At 46.5% G+C, this 19,260-nt stretch overlaps 1 protein-coding gene across 2 annotated transcripts; it reads left to right on the top strand.

Annotated features, from left to right (window-relative positions):
* Nucleotides 1-10,268: 10,268 nt before the first annotated feature.
* OCM2 (oncomodulin 2) lies at nucleotides 10,269-14,536 on the top strand. Of its 2 annotated transcripts, none has more exons than XM_040634521.1 (5): nucleotides 10,269-10,325; nucleotides 11,055-11,122; nucleotides 11,916-12,048; nucleotides 12,705-12,814; nucleotides 14,237-14,536. In XM_040634521.1, exons 2-5 carry the CDS (start codon nucleotides 11,062-11,064, stop codon nucleotides 14,260-14,262), a joined length of 330 nt encoding a protein of 109 aa, XP_040490455.1. In that variant the 5' UTR covers nucleotides 10,269-10,325; nucleotides 11,055-11,061; the 3' UTR covers nucleotides 14,263-14,536. The 2 variants fall into 2 exon arrangements, with proteins under 2 accessions (XP_040490455.1, XP_008696568.2); XM_008698346.2 differs by having other exon boundaries at nucleotides 10,276-10,446.
* The last annotated feature ends 4,724 nt before the right edge of the window (nucleotides 14,537-19,260 follow it).

Raw genomic sequence — 19,260 nt, 5'->3', positions numbered from 1 at the left:
CCCCCCCCCCGCTCTAAAGGTTCCCGTCACTCAAATTTTCTCCTGCTTCCCTGTCTGCCTCGGAGGTGGAGGGGCACAGCCTCCACGTCCTCACACGCTGTCATCTTTCGCTCCAATGTTAAGGAGCATTTCCCTGGGACCTGAGCCGCGTCAGCCGTGACCGCAGACGCTTACACGCGCTGCGCGGGGTCTCAAGGGACAGGAGGGCCCGCGCGTCCTTCTGTACGTTTCCGTGTGCGCTCGTGCTATGAGGGCACCTGGCCTACAAGGGGCTCCCTCCCCGCCTACCCAGAGGGCACGAAGCTCCCTGGGTGCGTCAGCCTGCTCTGGGCGCCCTCACAAAACACCAAACCCCGGGCAGCTCGAACAATGGGCATTTATTCTCTCACGGTCTGGAGGCTCAAGTTCAAGGTCAAGGTGTCAGCAGGGTTGCTTTCTCCTGCGGAGTCTCTCCGTGGTCTGTGATGGCCACCTCCTCCCTGTGTCCCGGTGTGGTCTTCCTTCTGCGCACACCCATTCCTTGTGTCCCTTTCTATGTCCCAATCTCTTTTTTTTTTTTAGATTTTATTTATTTGACACATAGAGAGAGAGAGAGAGAGAGAGCGCACAAGCGGGGAGGAGGGGCAAAGGGAGAGGGAGAAGCAGGCTCCCCAATGAGCAGGGAGTCTGATGTGGGACTTGATCCCAGGACTCTGGGATCAGGACCTGAGCGGAAGGCAGACACTTAACCGACTGAGCCACCCAGACGCCCCCCAATCTACTCTTCTTATAAAGACGCCAGCCGGTCGGATTGGATTGAGGCCCATCCTAATGGCTTTATTTTAACTTAATTCCCTCTTTAAAGTCCCATCTCCAAATACACATTCTGAGGTTCTTCAACATATGAATTGGGGGAGGGGCTTGTTCGGCCCATAACACCTGGTCTACTTAGTACAGCCATCCCCCACCTTTCTCTCTCTCTGGCTGGCTCCTCTTTGTCTTTCTCTCAGGTTCACCGTCTTCTGCCAAGTCTCAAGATTCCAAGACTCAAGATTCCGGCCTGAGCCATCATCCCTGCTTCCCGTACCCCCCACCCTGGGCAGGCAGAGCCATACCCGTGGCTTCCACGGCCAGCTATTCAAGAATGACTCAAAAATGTGCGTGCTGTGCCCTCACCTCTCCTCTGAGCTCCAGATGCACACATTCTCGTGGCTGTTTCCATCAGCTTGGCCAAACCCTGAGCGCCCACCTTTGTGAAGGGCAACGCCTGTTCTCCCGGAGCCATCCCTGACACCCCCTCCCTCCCTGCCCTGAGCCATGACCAAATTCGGTCCACTGACCCTTCTAATGCCTCTCAAATCCACCTACTCCTCTCCAGCTCTCTCTCTAAAATAAATAAACAAATCTTAAAAAAAAAAAAAAAGGTAAATACCAATCGAACTCAGTCACTCCCTCCTCGGAATCTTTCAATGGATCTCTTTTGCTCTGAATGCCAAGCCCTTAACATGGCCAACAAAGTCTTGCAAATAATTCCTCATTTTGTAAGTATGCATTCATTAGTGATCGGTAGGATTACGTTTTTACTCTTTTTTCTTTCTTTAACAGTCACATGTCTGGGTATTTGGGTATATGGGCTCTTGAGGGCCATCCCTAGAAATTCTGCCAGCCACACCAACCCCAGAACGTGATGTTAGACGAAACTAACTGGCAATCGCTCAATCACTCATTGTTTAAAACTCGGCATCTAACACAATGCTTGGCTGTAGACGGCACTCAACAAATATTGGCTGAACAAATGAGTATTATAAGACATTTCTGGGAATGTACCCCAGAGAAAAAAATAACTAAGGGTGGACTCACAGATTTTGCTCCCAGGGATTTCATCCCTGCACTTCTTATAAGGGTAAAGATGTGAAGAAACCTAGAGGCCCAGTAATGGGGGGCTGATGACATTAGAGCTCCCCCTGCCCCGTACCAGAGAATCATACATAGCTGTGAAAAATGATGGTATATAGATTTGTACTTACTGATGGGGAGAGTGTTCACAATATATAAAGTGACAAAGCAGGCTGCTGAGGTCATGGATCCATTTCAATGTTTAAAATATTTTTAAAAATCAACATATCTTAAAGGATCACTGAAATATTAGCATTGTTATTCTAGTGGTGAGTTACATCCATTTCTTTTCTCCTTTCTCTTTCTCCTTCTCTTTCTTCCTTTCTTTCTTTTCTTTCTTTCTCTCTCTCTCTCTTTTTTTTTTGCTTCTCTTTATTTTCTACAAAAAACAGGTATTATGTTTTTAATAATACTTTCAAAATTACTTAACACACACACACACACACACACACACACACAGAGAGAGAGAAAAATATTGCATATAAACCAGGCTAGAGCCTTGTTCATTCATTTGCTGAATGTGTCCCGGCCTCGCCAGGTAGCGTGTTAGTGCTCGCGATCGTAAGCGTACCTGGTAGTGTACGTACACGTTATGCTTACATCAAGCTATCCTATTGTTAAAAGTACGGTACCTTGTCTTGCCCTTACACATTCCCCCTGAGGAAACAGGTCCAGCACATGCAAGACCCTGGACCTGAAGTGAATCATCAAGAGGGATAGGCAGGTTTATGCCCAACTTCCCAAACAATCTCCAGCTCCCTGGCTGGAAATGATGCTTCAGGACCACGTACCGTGGATTTGGTGGACTGGGGTGATGAGTTCCCTATGCCGGAGAGCCCATCGTGCTTTGTCCAGTGGCTTGAAAGCAAACTCGGACCTTTTTCTTTCTAAGGGAAGGAAGGGCTTGTGGAAATCCAGAAGCCTGGCTGTCTTGGGAATTTTTCAGTGGACACCATGGAAAATTCTGAGGATAAGTTCAGGCCCTGCCGCTTAAGCTGCTAATTGACACCTGGAGTATCTCTTAAGCTCCCTTTTCCTCATAGGGATGATAACATTTTACAGAGCTGTTGCAATGACTAATGGCACAACATAATGTTGGTAAACCAGGCAATGTTGAACAAACATAAGTCACGAGCGGGGCCGGCTTTGTGGGTGCACTTGGAAGGGCCCCATGCTTGATTTAATGCTCGGCTGCCGCCATATTGAAATTCTTAATTTGTGAACAAAAGGACTTGTGTTTTCACCTTCCGCTGGGTCCCGCAGATTATGTAGCTGGTGTTGGTTATGAACCTTACTTTATGGCCATACCCATAGGAGGTCACAAGGGATGTATCCTATCCAAGGTTTCGTAAAAACTCTAAATCCAGTGATCAATCCTTACAGACACAGACTGTATCCAGCCATCCCTTTGTTACACATTTTGTTGTGAAACCTGCAAGCTGTCCTTTTCGTTCACCCCTAAGACATTGTACGGTTTTTGGTTAGCAAATGGCAATATCTTCTCACTAAGGAGCTTATTCTAAGCTCCCATGTGAAACCTTATTTAACAAATTTTTGCCAAGTCTCTTTGAGTGGGAAAGGAAATCCTTCACTAGAGAAACATCTCATTTATAAGTAAACATACTCCAGTAACTCTAGATGTCTCCCCATATCATCGTACAGATGCATCAGCTAGATGTTAAAATTCAGATTTTGGGGGGTTTCCTTTTTTTTTTTTTAAGGCTTTATTTATTTGACAGAGAGAGAGCACAGCCAGGGGAGTGGCAGGCAGAGGGAGAGGGAGAAGCAGGCTCCCTGCTGAGCAAGGATCCCGATGTGGGGCTCCATCCCAGGACCCCAGGATCATGACCTGAGCTGAAGGCAGACGCTTAACTGAGCCACCCAGGTGCCCCAAGATTTTGGGGGTTTCCTATCTTGTCAGTCAGGAATTGTTCTCCCATGTTTCTTGCATTTTCATCACATTTAAGAATCTCAGCTCTTAATGTTCTCAAATAATTTGCCATAGTCCTATAAGACATTGGAGACTCTTCTACAACTTTTTTTACAAAAATTTTAAGATTTTATTTTTAAGCAATCTTTCCACCCAACACGGGGCTTGAACTCACAACCCTAAGATCAAGAGCCACGTGCTCTTCTGAGCCAACCAGGCACCCCTGAGACTCCTTTGGAATAGATGGGGAACAACAAAGCATGAGGAATGGTTTTAGCCATACTGGCCATTGTGTAAGTAAGATTTCAGATTCCCACCAGGTCCACCAGAGTCATTGCCTCTCAGGTGAGGCCAGGCCCTCTCATCTCTCCTGCTGGAGCCTCTGGTGCTAGTAAATTACAAGCCTCAGGGATTGAAGGTGAACATGAGACAAACAGTCCCTACTTTCCAGGAGCTCTCATCTGGGAAGAGGAGATGGACAATGAGCAAGCGGGGGGGGGGGGGGGGCAGATCATTTCACATCATGGTAAGTGCTCTAGAGAAAAAAATACAGAGTGATGAGATTGATGCGGTAGACAGGGCGGTCTCTCTGTGATGGGGCTATAGGGTAGGAAAAAACTTTTCCTCTAATCTCTTAGGTTCTGTTACTGGGACCTGCTAATTAAACCAACAAAAAAGATAAAGTAACAGGAGAAAGGGTACAATTTTATTTAACTTGCATGGAATTCATAAGAAAGAAGCAAAACTCAAAAGAGCAACTAGACTTAGGGGCTTATATACCATTTTAACAAAGAGCAGTAAATTGTGGAGAAGTGGCTAGACCAAGGAAAGGGGATTTGGGCTCTAGGGGTGATAAACCACGGGGAAGTGACCAGGAAATATATGGGGGACTAATGGAAGATAAGGGGTATTCTAGAAAGGTCTGTTTATGCAGACTCCTCCCAGCATCAACTCTCCATCCCCAACAATGGGTTGCTCTCTCTTCCTGGTACAAGGAAGGCACTTTCCTCTTGGGAAAATTTTGCTCTATTTTTAGGCAGATAAGCAGAGAGCAGAGACCTCTTCTCGCATTTTGTTGTTGTTGTTGTTTCTCAATTGCCTTTGTCTCTAAAGAGTCCAAGTGGCAAATTTTGGGGGGGCAGAGTCTGATCCCCTTCGGGGCCAGAGTGGCTTCTCTTTCTGAGCTGTGAGGTCATTTTCCTCAGTCACAGGGCACAGCCACCTAATGGTTAAGCATCTCTTTCTCAGCCCTGCTGTGAATGCAGGAGGCACCACAGCTGAGTGTCTGGGTCTCACCTGCTGGAAGTCCTGCAAGCCCTGTGATGATTCAGCCCAGAGGACAGAGAGAGGCTGCAGCTGGCCAATGCCTGATCCCACGGCCTCCACACCCCACACCACAGAGTAGGACCTTCTGTCTTTCTGTGCTCAGCCATTTTTAAAAAGGCAACCTTCTATGGAAGTAAAACATCCATCCAGAAAAGTACCCACTAAAGCTTCCTAATAATGTAAGCAGCACCCAGATCAAGAAATAAAACATTACCAATACAGCAGGACCTCCCCACCCCCAGTCGCTGCCCTCCCTTCAAGGGTAACCGCTATCCCCTTCTAGCGTTTTAGATGAGCTTTACCTGGAATATCTCTGTTTTTAAAAGGCGGTAAGGCCAACAGCAACAACAGAGGCCACCACTTATTGCTCCTTCGCTGTGTGTCTGGCTCACTGCCAGGTGCTTCAGCTGGATTAGCCGTCAGCAATCCCATGGGACAGGTTGTATCATCATCTCCAGTTTGAAAGGGGAAAGGTGAGGCTCAGGGAAAGATACCGGTTCAAGGTCACTTGTTCCACAAATCCAGCTACTGAATTTACAGTATAACAAGGAAAGTGGTAGTGAGAGGCTGAATATAAAAATGGACAATGAGGGGCGCCTGGGGGACACAGTCAGTTAAGCATCCCACTCTTGCTTGTTGCTCAGGTCGTGACCTCAGAGTCCTGAGATTGAGCCCCTCGTCAGGCTCCATGCTTAGTCCAGAGTCTGCTAGAGATTCTTTCTCCCTCTCCCTCTGCCCCCCCACTCATGCTCACCCTCCCCTAAAATAAATAAATAAATAAATAAATAAATAAATAAATCGTAAAACAAACAAACAATCAAAAATGGATAATGGTCAGACCGTCTATAGAAACAGAGCTCTGACCCGCTCTCTGCAGCAACCAGCCCCAGAAGCCAGCCTGCCATATAGACATCAGGCTTGTAGGGAGTTGGACCACTGTCCCTAGCAAGCAGTCCAGGAAGCCAAACACCAACCCCTGTGATGACTGGCCCAAAACAGCAGGGACTTAAGTCCTAACTGACAGCTCCCTTCATTTTTATTCCAGCTTCCAACATGGGACCAAACAGAGGAAACCGAACATGCCCCGTTGTTCAATCACAGAGGACATTCAGCTTCTATTAGCCTCCCTCCAGCGGTCCCAGGTGGACAGCCCCCTATCAGGACACATGTGAATCCTCCCTTCGTCCCTCTATAAAGCTTTCCTGCTCTTGTGCCTGACTTTGAGTCACTTTGAAACACAGGTGAGGCTCTGAGTTAATAGCCTTTGCCTGTTCTCATTTGATTGGTCTTCATTCATGTCCACAGTGGGGGTACAGAGTTGAGCAAACACAGACCCTCAACCTACCCTCATGGGTCTCACTGTCCAGTGAGCAGAGAGACACACTATTCAAGCGATCACAGCAAGTGGGACCGTGCAGCTGCGATTTGGCTGTAAGGGAGAAGCCCTTTCCAGACACAGGAAACAGTACAAGGAGACATGGCTGGAGAGAGGGTGGGAGGATGGTGTGATGAGGTTGGAGGGGTCCACACGGGACAGATCACACAGGGCCTTCAAGACCATGGGAAGGACTTTTGCCTCTACCATAAGGAAAAGTTGAAGCCAGTGATGGACTTGTAGGATGGCAGTGGGAGGAGACGGGAGCCACATGCTTGGTGTTACGGGTTGAGTTACGTCCCCAACAAGATCCACTAGAGTCCTAACCCCCATTACCTAAAGAATGTGACCTTACTTGGAAATAGGGTCCTTGCAGATGTAATTAGTTAAGATGAGGTCATACTGGAGTAGGGGGGACATTTAATTCAATATGACTGGTGTCTTTACAAGAAGACACACAGAGAAGACGGCCATGTGATAACAGAGGCAGAGATTGGAAGGATGTAGCTCTGAGGATTGGCTGCAAACACCAGAAGCTGGAAGAGGCAAGGAAGGATCTTCCCTCCCCCCCGAGCACCTTTGGAGGAAGTGTGGTTCTGCCGTCACCTCGATTTCAGGCTTCTGGTCTCCAAAACTTGAGACAATAGGTTTCTGTTGTTTTGAGCTACTCAGTCTGTGGTCCTTTATTATGATTGCCCTAGGAAAAGCTCGGGTTTTTTAAAAAAATCGATCTGGTTCGGTTGAAGGGGAGCCCACGTGGACGAGGGTTGGCCAGTTAGGGTCTGCTGTGATTGTCTCCCAAAGACAAGATGGTAGCTTGGGCTCGGGTGGTGACAAGTAGGACATGGATGGAGAGAAGACAAAGCTGACGAATGTTTAGGAGAGGACATCTACTGAGCAAGTGTGGGAGAGGCCAGCTGCGCTCTTGTCTACCGCGTCATACATGTTGAAAAGAGGGCCTTAGACACTTACAAGAAACTTGTCATCAACAAGGCAGCCGGGATTGGGCACAAGCAGCGATGACATCTAGGACAGGCCAGTGGGTCAGGAGATAGGTCTGGCCAGCGTGGCTGGAGAGACCTCACAGGGCTACGCAGCGAGTGACCAGCATGGGGTCTCAGGGTAGAGGAAGTCTGCGGGGTTAAGAGGCACGCTGGGGATTTGGATTGAAACAGGTGGTTGACCGGGGACAGCATCAGGTATATGAAGCAGAAGTGTCGTCTGAGAGTACGGGGCCACTCACTGGCAGTAGCAAAGTCCAAATACACAGCCCAGCCAGGGTCGCCAAGTTCTTTGCTTCCACCTGCCAGCCCTCCTCCTTGCAGACATTGCTAGCTGATCTCAGAGTCCACTCCTTCCACTCCGGGAAGTCCCTACCAATCGAGTGGAGTAGATACAAGAGATAAAATCCTCTTGCAATCCCAGGACAGCGGTGGGATTCAACGGGGGACTCCAAGACTCCTCCGGAGGACTGCCGATCTGCACTTGGTCCCCTGATCCCCAAAAGAAGCCCGGGAAGTTGACAGAGCTGCCGCCTGCATTACTCCTATTTGCTACAAGAGGAAACTGAGGCCCGGAGTCTTGAGGCTAGTGAAGGACAGAGCGGGGCTCCAGTTAAGGTCTTCTACTTTCAAATCTTCTCTCTACTCTTTCCTGGGAGCAGTTGTGAGTTGGTGGCCAATATAATGTAGACCACGGAATCAACATCTTTTTTTTTTTTTTATTGCAGTAAAATACACATAACATCAAACTTACCATTTTAACCATTTTGAAGTGTACAGCTCTTGGCTTTAAGCGCACTCACGGTGTCATGCAACCATTGCCACCATCCAGAACACATTTCACCTTCTCAAACTGAAACTCTGCCCCTGTCGAACACTAACGGAAAGAGAAGACTCCCCAAGTTTCTATGGCAATGTAATGTCAGCAACCTACATTCTTGCGACTGGTTTCCAGAAACTGCTTTTTAAGGGCAAGTTGGTACGGGTTGGTAATCCTGTTTTCAAGCTCTTGTTGCTGTTTTGTTTATCCATTCATCAAATAATTACTGAGCGCCGAACTAGGTTGGGGACCGTGCCAGGCACTGGGGCATATTATGCGGGCAAGACAGGAACGGTGCCGGCCTGACGCTTGGTAACCAAACAATGCTGTGGGTACCCCTGAGAGAAACTTCTCATTGAGGACACCGGTGAAAGTAGACTGCTGGGTGGGGGAGGTAGGAGGATATATTTGGGGACAAACTGAAAATGACCACCCTGAGGATATGACCCAGGGAAGGGTCTAAAGCTCTCGAATTATCTGCTTTGAAGCCACTGACTATTTCTGATGGCAACGTGGGATTGGTTTTTGACTTTTGAAAAACTTGAATCCAGCCTTAAAACATGAGGAAGTCCTGTCACACACCACCACATGGATGATCCTTGAGGATATTATGCTAACTGAAATAAGCCAGTCGCAAAAAGACAGTACTGCAAGGTTCCACTTATAAGAGGTATCTAAAGTTGTCTAAGTCCCAGAGACAGAAAGTAGAATGGTGGGACACCTGGGTGGCTCAGTCGGTTAAGCGTCTGCCTTCAGCTCAGGTCATGATCCCGGAGTCCTTGGATCGAGCCCCACGTCTGGCTCCCTGCTCAGTGGAGAGGCTGCTTCTCCCTTGGCCTGCTGCTCCCCTTGCTTGTGCTTGATCTCTCTGACAAATAAATAAATAAACTCTTAAAAAAAAAAAAAAAAGTAGAATGGTGGCTGCCAGGGGATTGGGAGGGGGAGGGTAAGGGGGAGGGGGGTTCTTGTACAATGGGCATAGAGTTCAGTTTTGCAAGATGAAAAAGTTCTGGAGATCTCTTGCACAACCATGTGCATATAGACTATGATACTGTATGTAGGCTTTAAAATGGTTAAAATGGTAAATTTTATGTTACATGATGTTTTAGCCACAATTAAAAAAAAAAAAAAAGTCTAGCCCTGCAGCTGGCTACACAGGGACTCAACAGATAATTGCTGAAAGCCAAAAACAAAAAGCAAAAAACCTTGAGGTCTCAAATCCTGGCCTCATGTTTTTCCTGCACATTTTAGATATGGGGTTTGGGAATGGTTGGTTGCTTGCGTCCTTTTTGCCTTTCTAGTGTGTGCGATTTAAGATATCCCTGGGAAAATCCAAGTCAAGACTTTTTTGGAAAGTCACCCAACCAGCATCACCCCTTTGATGGAGTAGTCTGTCCATCTGACACTGACTTTGAATCTGTCAACTCTGGACCAAGGTTGGCCTCGCATGTCTACGGCTTCAGAGGGTAAGAGCAGGCCTGCTTCAAACAGCAGCCACTGGGGTGCCTGGGTGGCGCAGTCGTTAAGCGTCTGCCTTCGGCTCAGGGCGTGATCCCAGAGTTCTGGGATCGAGCCCCACATCAGGCTCCTTGGCTGGAAGCCTGCTTCTCCCTCTCCCACTCCCCCTGCTTATGTTCCCTCTCTCGCTGGCTCTCTCTCTCACTGTCAAATAAATAAATAAAATCTTAAAAAAAAAAAAAAAACAGCAGCCACTAACACCTGGGGGGCCCTTTTCAGTTAACAGAGTGCCCCACTATGTTCACTTCATTTTGGCCACCATCTCCTCTTAACCAACTTTCTGGTCTCTTCTCCACACCGCTTGTGGGGTTCCTTTGCAGAACTGAAACCTTAGTTAAGGTTTGTTGAGGTTTGTTTTTAAAAATTGGCTGTTCCCACCCACATTCCCTTGTGATATAAATAGAAACGAAAAGAGGTTTAATTAGCAAAGCAAGACATTTGAGCTATGTCTACTTGATCCTTGAAAAGGAAATCTAAGAGGTTCTTGCTATCACTTTTTCAATCCTATATAAGGGAGGTCAGTAAGGTAGCAAAAGCACATCTGTTTTGTGCTCTTTCGACTCTTTTTCCTGATTCTTCTTGGGGGAAAAAATCTATAACAGTAAGTAGCTGGTGGACCTACAAGACCCCAGACTCTTCTTTCCTACATGCGCTCATATTAGATTGGTGCATGCTGGGCTCAGATTTCTCTTTCTCCATGGATTTGACATCTGAAAGGAGTCTCTTTGATCTCTGGTAGATGGGCTTTCCATATCTCTGATTCCCATCCTTCGGGATAGAGATCGTCTTTTTCACAGAAGGTCTCCAAGTAGCCCAAGCTGTGTGCAATTGGCAACATTGCATTTTCAGTGTATGAAAATACCATCGCATTTGTAACATGGTTTACTTCTGGATGCCTATGTAAGCGATCGATCGTGCAAATATCATTTTTATAAGAAAGTGGAATGAAGTCATTCTCTAAGCTGTAGTTTTAAATTTTGTCTTTGAAGAATATTCAGGAGAAGGCGCTGAGACAAAAGGGGCTGGAATCTTTTCAGTGTATGGTTTGTATGTGGCTCTCCTGTCCCATCACTTAATACAATACCACGCTTATCACACTGAACAATTCCCCGCAAACGCAGTTTCAGTGGGCCTAGGAGGGCGTAGTACCCCTAGATCTGCGTCTTCCTGCTTGCCATTGACCACGTCTCGTTTATTCTGTGCGACCAGGAGGAAAATGAGCATCACAGACGTCCTTAGCGCCGACGACATTGCCGCAGCCCTGCAGGAGTGCCAAGGTAAAGGGCAGTGGGGCAGGGGTGGGTGATTCCCACCTGTTCACACGTCCAGCAAAGCTGCAAAGATTAAAACCTGAACTTTGCTGAAAATTCAGGGGATCAGAGAGTAAAACTGTTACCAACGAAATAGCTACAATTATAGAGCATAGGATTCCCTTGCTGTAAGGGGAAAGAAACTTACTAGAAGTGAAAAAAGAAACATGTGGATACCATGTAGCCTGTTTGAATGCAAGACTGCATTTCGCCCAGCCGATCAGATCAGCCCTGCCGGAGTCCCAGACACACAGTCTGTACAAAGGGAAGGGGGAGGCACAGAGGAGAGAGTGGGGGGATACACAAAAGGACAGGGTGGGGAAGGAGACAGGAGATCTATCACAAAGACTCCCAGTCTTGGCTGCCTCGAAATCTTGCACTAGTCACAGCCCTCTTCGTCTTTCTCTTTTCTTTCTTTCTTTCTTTTTTTTCTTTTTTGAGAGAGAGAGACAGAGCAGGGGACAGGGACAGAGGGAGAAGGAGAGAGAGAATCCTAAGCAGGTGCCATGCCCAGCAGAGCGCAACGCAGGGATCGATCTCACGACCCCAAGATCATGACCTGAGCTGAAATCAAGAGTCAGATGCTTAACCGACTGAGCCACTCAGGAGCCCTGTATTTCTTAAAAACTGAGAATAGAGCATCCCTGTAGCTCGATGATATCATGAGGAGGGGTTCTGATAACCTATGGTTTCGGCCCATGGGCCCAAATACAGAATGTGACCTGATGAGCCTCCGAATAACCCTCTCTTTGTCCTTTAGACCCAGATACTTTCGAACCCCAAAAATTCTTCCAGACATCGGGCCTCTCCAAGATGTCGGCCAGTCAGGTGAAGGATGTTTTTCGGTTCATAGACAATGACCAGAGTGGATATCTGGATGAAGAAGAGCTTAAGTGAGTTTTGGCCTGAGCCTGTATGGCGCCCTCCATGTTGCTGTGTGGGTTGGGAGCCGCGGACGCCAGTTTGGTCCGTAGGTCTTCAGTGGCCAGCGTTGACACTGGTTGCTCACCAGAGCCCCATGAGAGGGAAGACCGTGAGTCAGTGGGCCGCACATCTGTCCTTGTGAAGCACTGGACACAGGCACTGAAGATTATCGGTGCAAAAATTCATTCACTGTAGGTTTTTTCTTTGGCAAACGGACTTAGCAACAAAACTCTGAAAAAAACTTTAATTTTTAAAAATTTATTTCTTTTATTCGTTTGAGAGAGCGTGAGCCTGAGCAGGGGGGAGGGTCAGACAGAGCAGCAGCCTCCCCGCTGAGCCGGGAGCCCGATGCAAGACTCGATCCCAGGACCCTGGGGTCATGACCTGAGCCAGAGGCAGACGCTTAACCGACTGAGCCACCCAGGTGCCCGTCTGGGAAAAAAAAAAAAAAAACTTTTAAAAACAAAATGCCCACCAGTAGTTTCTACAAGGAAGGCGAGTGTGGCTTGTGAAGACCAGAATAGCGCCGTGGCCAGGAACAGGTGGTTTGCTTCAACAGAAAAAGGGTAAGCACAGAGACACGTGGTCTTCCAGAAAATTGCCATCAATCTTGGTTGTCCTGCAGGTTTTTCCTCCAGAAGTTCGAGAGTGGTGCTAGAGAGCTGACAGAGTCAGAGACCAAGTCCTTGATGGCCGCTGCAGATAATGACGGAGATGGGAAAATTGGAGCCGACGGTATGTTCACGCCTGTACCCAGCACAAAAGAATTGAGCTCTGGAAGCAATCCGGGGGGACTTGGGCCCTGAGATCAGGCAGACGTGGTTAGTGAAAAGCCCCCTCTCTTAACCTTGAACTTCAGTCTGCTCATCTGTAAAATGGGCCTTCTGCGAGGATACCAACAATGTATGTAGACACTAGTGTGATGCCTGGAGATGTACCGTGGCAGCTGGTCCTTGAGTCACTGTCTATGACCCAGAAAATACCCTTCTCCTGACCTGGGGACTAGCGGTGGCCTGGCTAATGATCTGCAAGACACCCTCAGGCATCACAGAAGTAATGTAAGGAATTTCCACCACTGGCCTTTGAGCCCTTCTGAATAAGGGAAGGATTGACGTGCTCAAGTGTGTCTCGTATCAAAATGTCTATAGACTTGAAGAGGAAAGCCTCTTAGCCTTCAAGGGTTTACATAAACACGTTTCATTAGACATTAGACCACCGAGTGGACAATATTAGAGAGTAGATCAAGCACCACGTATGGAGTCTTTTGTGTGCAGAACCCTATATTCAAATTTTAGTATGGGAGCATGGCTGTAGGATTATTTTCACCCGCTCAGTTATGTGGCTTAGATGCTTTTTAGCTACACTGCGCATGCCGCCTCGGGAGAATTTATGCGTGGTCTTTGTGGTGTGACTATGTGGAAATTAACAACTCCTGTTTAGATCCCCCTTTTAAACACCCATCCAAAATTATACCACTATAACTTACTACACAGTAGTTAAGGTAGCTTCTATAAATAGCTCAGAAAAATAGTTTAGGTAAGAGAAGATTGATTTATTTAAATCTAACCACAAAAAAATTGCAGATAAAGTGTACCAATAAATATAAAGCGAAACCCCGGTTTTCCATTTCAATCAGTCACATGTGCTCGTGTTTATCATTATCACCATTGTCTTTTAGTAATATAAACTCTTGGGGGCAAGGTTAGAGTTCATCAGAGAAAAGTGAGTTCCGAGGCCCACCCTATGAATTGTTCCCTACATCTGCACAACATAGCTTCTGAAAAGGGGAAGAAAACCGCCCATCTCTGTCTTAAAGTAGCTAGACAGGGAGCTGAGCGATCCCAGATTTCAAGAGGCTATTATACCAAATCCGTGCATTGTCAGAGAGCAACGGCTGGGCTCACGCGTTCTAATACAGGGGGCTCTACTGCAAAGCTGAAGATGTCTGTTCGATTATGCAGGAAGATGGACACTATGGACCATCTCAATCTGCAGTCAGTGACTCATGTTTTCCCTTCCTTTTGTGCCCTTGGAGGGGGCCAAGCCCATCATCTGACAATCTGTTTCCTCTCCTCTTCAGAACTCCCACTGGCCACAACATGTCTGTAAAAATACCCAGCCATCTCCACTGATGCTTTCTCCCCTCTTCTGTTCTAGAATTCCAGGAAATGGTGCATTCTTAAAAGCCCCAGGCTGTGGAGATAGAGACAGTCAGCCGGAAGGCCTCCAAAGCCCCAGGAATGGGAAACCCCACTTCCTCCCCCTAATTTATTTATTCACCCCCCCCCCNCCCCCCGCCCCAGTGCTTCTGCAATTGCTCCCTGTTTTAGCAAGATAATAAGGCAGTCATTCATGAATTTTCGGTGGTCAGTAGGCCCTGATGACTCCTGTAAGGCCCTCGGCAGACAATGCCTTTAAAATTCACCCAATAAAGATATGTTTCTGGTCATCTGCTAATGTGTGGGTGTGTTGTTGTTTTTCTCAGCAAGGCACAGGGATGAAAGCAATTTGGGGCTTTTACAAGGGGGTTTTCAGAAAGATTTCTGGTCCTATCAAGTACTAAGCCAGCCAGAGTGGAGTGTGCCAGCAAACAGAGAAAACAGGTTGGGAAAAAAAAAAAGTCACAAACGAATGGCACTGTCAGACTGGCATTTTCCCAGGAAGTTATCAGAGTCTGAAAGTAATATGAAGAAATTTATAATGAGCATAAAATCATCCTTGCCTATGCGTTAGATGGCCATAAGAGAGATCGAAAAGCCAATAGTACAGGACAGAAAAAGTAGGAGCTGCAGTGGCCCCAAAGCTAAGGAAGCTCGCTCTGCCAGATGGGCACAAACAGACCCATTTTCAAGCTTGCCTTTTTTTTTTTTTCTTAGAAAAACAAGCTAGCTGAGACTTGCCTGCTCTGACCCAACCTCCCGCCACATCCCCCCTTCTCTTTCTCAGTCTTCACGTTCCTGGCTCTCCTTAAATACCACCTGAGCCAATTACACTGAGAATTGCCTTCACTTGGGAAGTGAGCCTCGCGGTCCTGTTAGAGTTTTCATGGGGGGGAGGGGCGATTTCAAGCCGGGAAACTCTCGTGAGGCTGATGTCCAGGTGGCAGTTTCAAGGTGTTGTCTCTGGCTGACCCCAAGAGTCAAGGACTCCAGGGGGGAACTGAGGCATCTTTCTGGGAGCCTGCTGAAAGGCTAACACCTTTCACTCCACACCCAGGCTCCTAAGGCCCTGGGCTGTCCTGGATTGCTTCCTTCACCCTTAAGTAGCTCGGTGACTTTCAAACCCCTGTTTTCTGGAGGGCCGTGTTAGGGCAGCTTTTCATCGTGCGGGGTGTATATGACAAGGGGGCCCCTAGGTGACTTTAGAGGGTCAGGGGTCAACGTTTTTATTTTAATAACCATGATTTTAATATGCATTTGGAAAAAAATCAACTAGCACAAACACGTGATTGCAATATCATCGTGTTCGAGTGAGGCCAAGGGGAATATCAGACGTTTCAAAGCGCATCCATTTGAAGAACAATGTCAAGTAATATTTGAGATGGTATCTGAAGCGACAAATCCCATAAAGGGCACTCCTACTCCCCCCTCGTGCCCCAGCCTTCCTGGCAGGAATCGGGCCAGGTCCTCCCCGCCTCAGCTTCCCTCCCTCCGTGTGTGCAAATGTCTCCCAGGTGCCTCTGTGAATCGTTCAAAATAAAGACAGCAGGAGGGCCTTTCTGACCAACACTGACAAGCTTGGAGCCTTGACTCTTCAGACAACCCACGTGTTGCCTTCACCTCCACGGATACTCTGATCCTTCTGTTATCTCAAGGCTCCCCATTAGCTTTTCCCAGCCAATGGTTCTTTATCCCCAGTTACAGCTCTAAATACCTCAAAGTGAGTCTGCCCCGCTTTTTCCGGGGGCCTCTGGCCACCATACGCCTCAGAGAAGCCAAGTGGATGATGATGTCTTAAAATAAGGTCAGGAGCTTTTGACCAAGCAACCCATTGGAGCTGCAAAGGCAACACCGCCCTAATCTCAGCGAAGATCGTCAGTTTCTCTTATTTCTTTTCCGTCACTCGGGAGGGCATCTGTCTAGGGATAATGCCTGGAGGGGTTATATGGAGCACCCAGGGGACACTGTGTCATTAGGTCATACTGATGTCCTGTCTTGGGGAGGATGCTTGAAGAAGACGGATATCTACAAAAAGGATAGATGGCCACAAATTTTCCACAGATAGGATTATGGTCAGTTATTCATGAATTTAATTCATTCTGCTGCTTCAAAATGACAAGTCCCATCCTGTTTGCCCACGTCAGGTACATGGCTTTTATACTGTTCCAACCCAGTTTTAGGCACTTAATTTCAGAGTCGCTCTCAATAGCCAACAAGTAGCAATCAAAAGGAGCCCTCTCTCTGTATTTAACACCCCAAAAGTGTCAGGTGGTATGCTGACGTGAAACAGTCTTGTCTTTACTCATAACAATTTTAAGTTACGTTGTCTGGCTATTTGAGCGTGCTGGCGGTGGGTGGGCGGCACGTAACTCCGTCCCTGAAGGCAGGTAATGGTAACTCTGGGCATTTGAATATATTTGTTCAGTAGCACTTTTTGTTTTTCTAAGTTTAAATTTTGCAGGGACGTTAGCATTTCCAAATCTTTGGTAAGTATAATTCGAAAACAAAATGTTTTCGAAAATTACCCGAGTTCAGTCATTATACAAACTTGGTACGAAGTAATTCATTTCTAAATGAGTCTTACTCAGTATGTACCTCACCAAAGAGAGAAAGGGCACATAAAATGTTAACACCGGTTATCTCCATCTGGAAGGATTACAGAACAGTGTGATAAGACCGAGGCCTTTGAAGAAACGGAGCATAGTAACTAGAGAAATGAAAAACAGATGTAAAATCTACCCGATTTTTGTCACTAGGCCAAAGTAACAATTTCGATCTTAAAATTTAACTTTCATGCCAGAGATGTATCCCACACTCAAATGAATGAAAGCCCAGCATGCTATTCTGTTCCTGAAATTTCTACTCCTTTCTTTGGACTCGTTTGTATTTTTACATACTGAGGAAAAAATTTAAATATAACATATCCAGAGTCGAAGCAAAACTGGAAAAAATCGTGAAATTGTAACCGTCTGGAAAAGAAATTGACCAGAGTGGAAACAACTTTACTTTTGCGCTTGATTTCTCGATTTTTAACTAACTTGCCGATGACATCCTACCTCAGACGGGGATGTTCTCAGCAGTGCAGTGTTGTATTTTGGCTTTGACCTGAGGGCCTAGAGTTCATGATAGGTTATAGAAGTCTGTTTTTCCTACTTGCTTATAAAATAGGGCTGCGGCAGTGGCTTTAATTTGAGCTATTTTTACCTGTAATTTTGACTTATAGTTTGGTAGTTTATAATTTAATGGGATGTGATCTGAAAGCCAGTTTCCTGAATGTGTTTCATTGTTGACGCTAATAAGAATTATTAAAATACTTTAAACACTATTGGGTATTTTGCTGCAGCGTCCACACATTATGAAATATTGACATTAATTTTTAAATATATAGGTTTTCTTTTTTTTCTTTTTCTTTTTTAAAGATTTTATTTATTTATTTGACAGAGATAGAGACAGCCAGCGAGAGAGGGAACACAAGCAGGGGGAGTGGGAGAGGAAGAAGCAGGCTCCTAGCGGAAGAGCCTGATGTGGGGCTCGATCCCATAACGTGGGATCACGCCCTGAGCTGAAGGCAGACGCTTAACCGCTGTGCCACCCAGGCGCCCCTAAATATATAGGTTTTCACCCAAGTTATTCCCAGCTCGAAAACAAAACACAGAAAAATGGCAAAGATGTGAAGTTCTGTCTGTCCACGTTGACAAACTGCATAGTTAATTCTGTGTGACGATGCAGTTTAATTTTGTGTAATGAGTACTCAGGAATCCAGTTTCAAGCAAAAACCTATCTTATATCTCTCCTGCTGATGTGAAGGTATGGTATTACTTTGCAAACACTTAAGACGACAGATGAAATTGGAATCACGAGGCTCGTTTCCACCTGGCCTGTTAACTTATTCACTGGGAAGACTACTCATTTACATGAGGTTTTAACTGGTTTCCAAAAGTCAACGTTTTTCGGGTAAGGAGTAGATTTTGACATCGTTTTCCTAGGAGTTTTACGATGAAGGTAAACGCATTCACATCCTTGAATTATTTTGGGGTGATAAAATATATTTCAACAATAAGAAACACCTGCGTCCCTACCCCCTCACTTTATCAAATCTTGACACTGCTCGTGTGGCGTTTTTGTGATATGTCAAACTTGCTTGGGCTGTAGGTTCCCGGTCTTAGGTGGGCCTGAGATTTGGGGGTGGGGGGGAGTGAAGCAACAGCCATTGTACTTATGCTCTGAAACTCAGCATGGGGGGGGGTGTCATTTATCTGCCGGCTTCCCTCCTTGGTGTGGGGTCCTTCTTCAGCCCCCAGCTCCAGGTATGTCTTTCCTGCTCTGACAAAGTACACCAGCCTTTCCTGGTGGAGCCCCCGGCAGCAGGGCTGGAGGCAGGGAAGAACTCCTGTACGTTCCAGTCTGTCCTCGCTCTCCCCCATTCTTCCTGTCCCCACTTCCCTTCCTGACTGCAGACTTCAAACTTCAGCATCGAAGAAGGCAGTAGCCTTACAGACACTGTTTAGGTCTCTCATTAGCACCCAATACCTGTAGAAAAGACAGATCCCTACAGGTATCTCCTGTTTTTCAAAAGCTCAAGTTACATCACTTCACTTTTACAAAAAAACCTACCTTATTAGTACCTGTTCACTAAACGAAAGGAATCAATTTCACCTTTATAAAAAAGTGGGGGTGTGGGGAGAAACAGCATTCAGCATCAGTTTTGTGGTGAGAGCAGTGACAGAGACAGGACAGATCTTATTTCTTTTATAACTGAAAGTTTGTACCCTTTCACCAGCCTCTCCCTGTTTCGCCCCCCTCCCAAGCCCCTGGCAGCCACCCTTGTACTCTGTTTCTATGAGGTTTGGTTTTGTTTTCTAAGATTCCATCTATAAGGGATACCACACGGTATTTGTCTGGCTTATTTCACTTAGCAGAATGCCCGGTAGGTTCATCCAATGTTGTCCTGAACAGCAGGTTTTTTTTTTTTTTTTCTCATGGTTGAATAATATTCGATCCTACACATATAAACCATATTTT

This window comes from Ursus maritimus, unplaced genomic scaffold (genome assembly GCF_017311325.1).
Source record: "Ursus maritimus isolate PB19 unplaced genomic scaffold, ASM1731132v1 scaffold_2, whole genome shotgun sequence".
In the NCBI taxonomy this organism is placed as follows: Eukaryota; Metazoa; Chordata; class Mammalia; order Carnivora; family Ursidae; genus Ursus; species Ursus maritimus.
The sequence above is the reverse complement of the archived record's forward strand: the minus strand, read 5'-3'. Positions and strand labels throughout refer to the sequence as shown.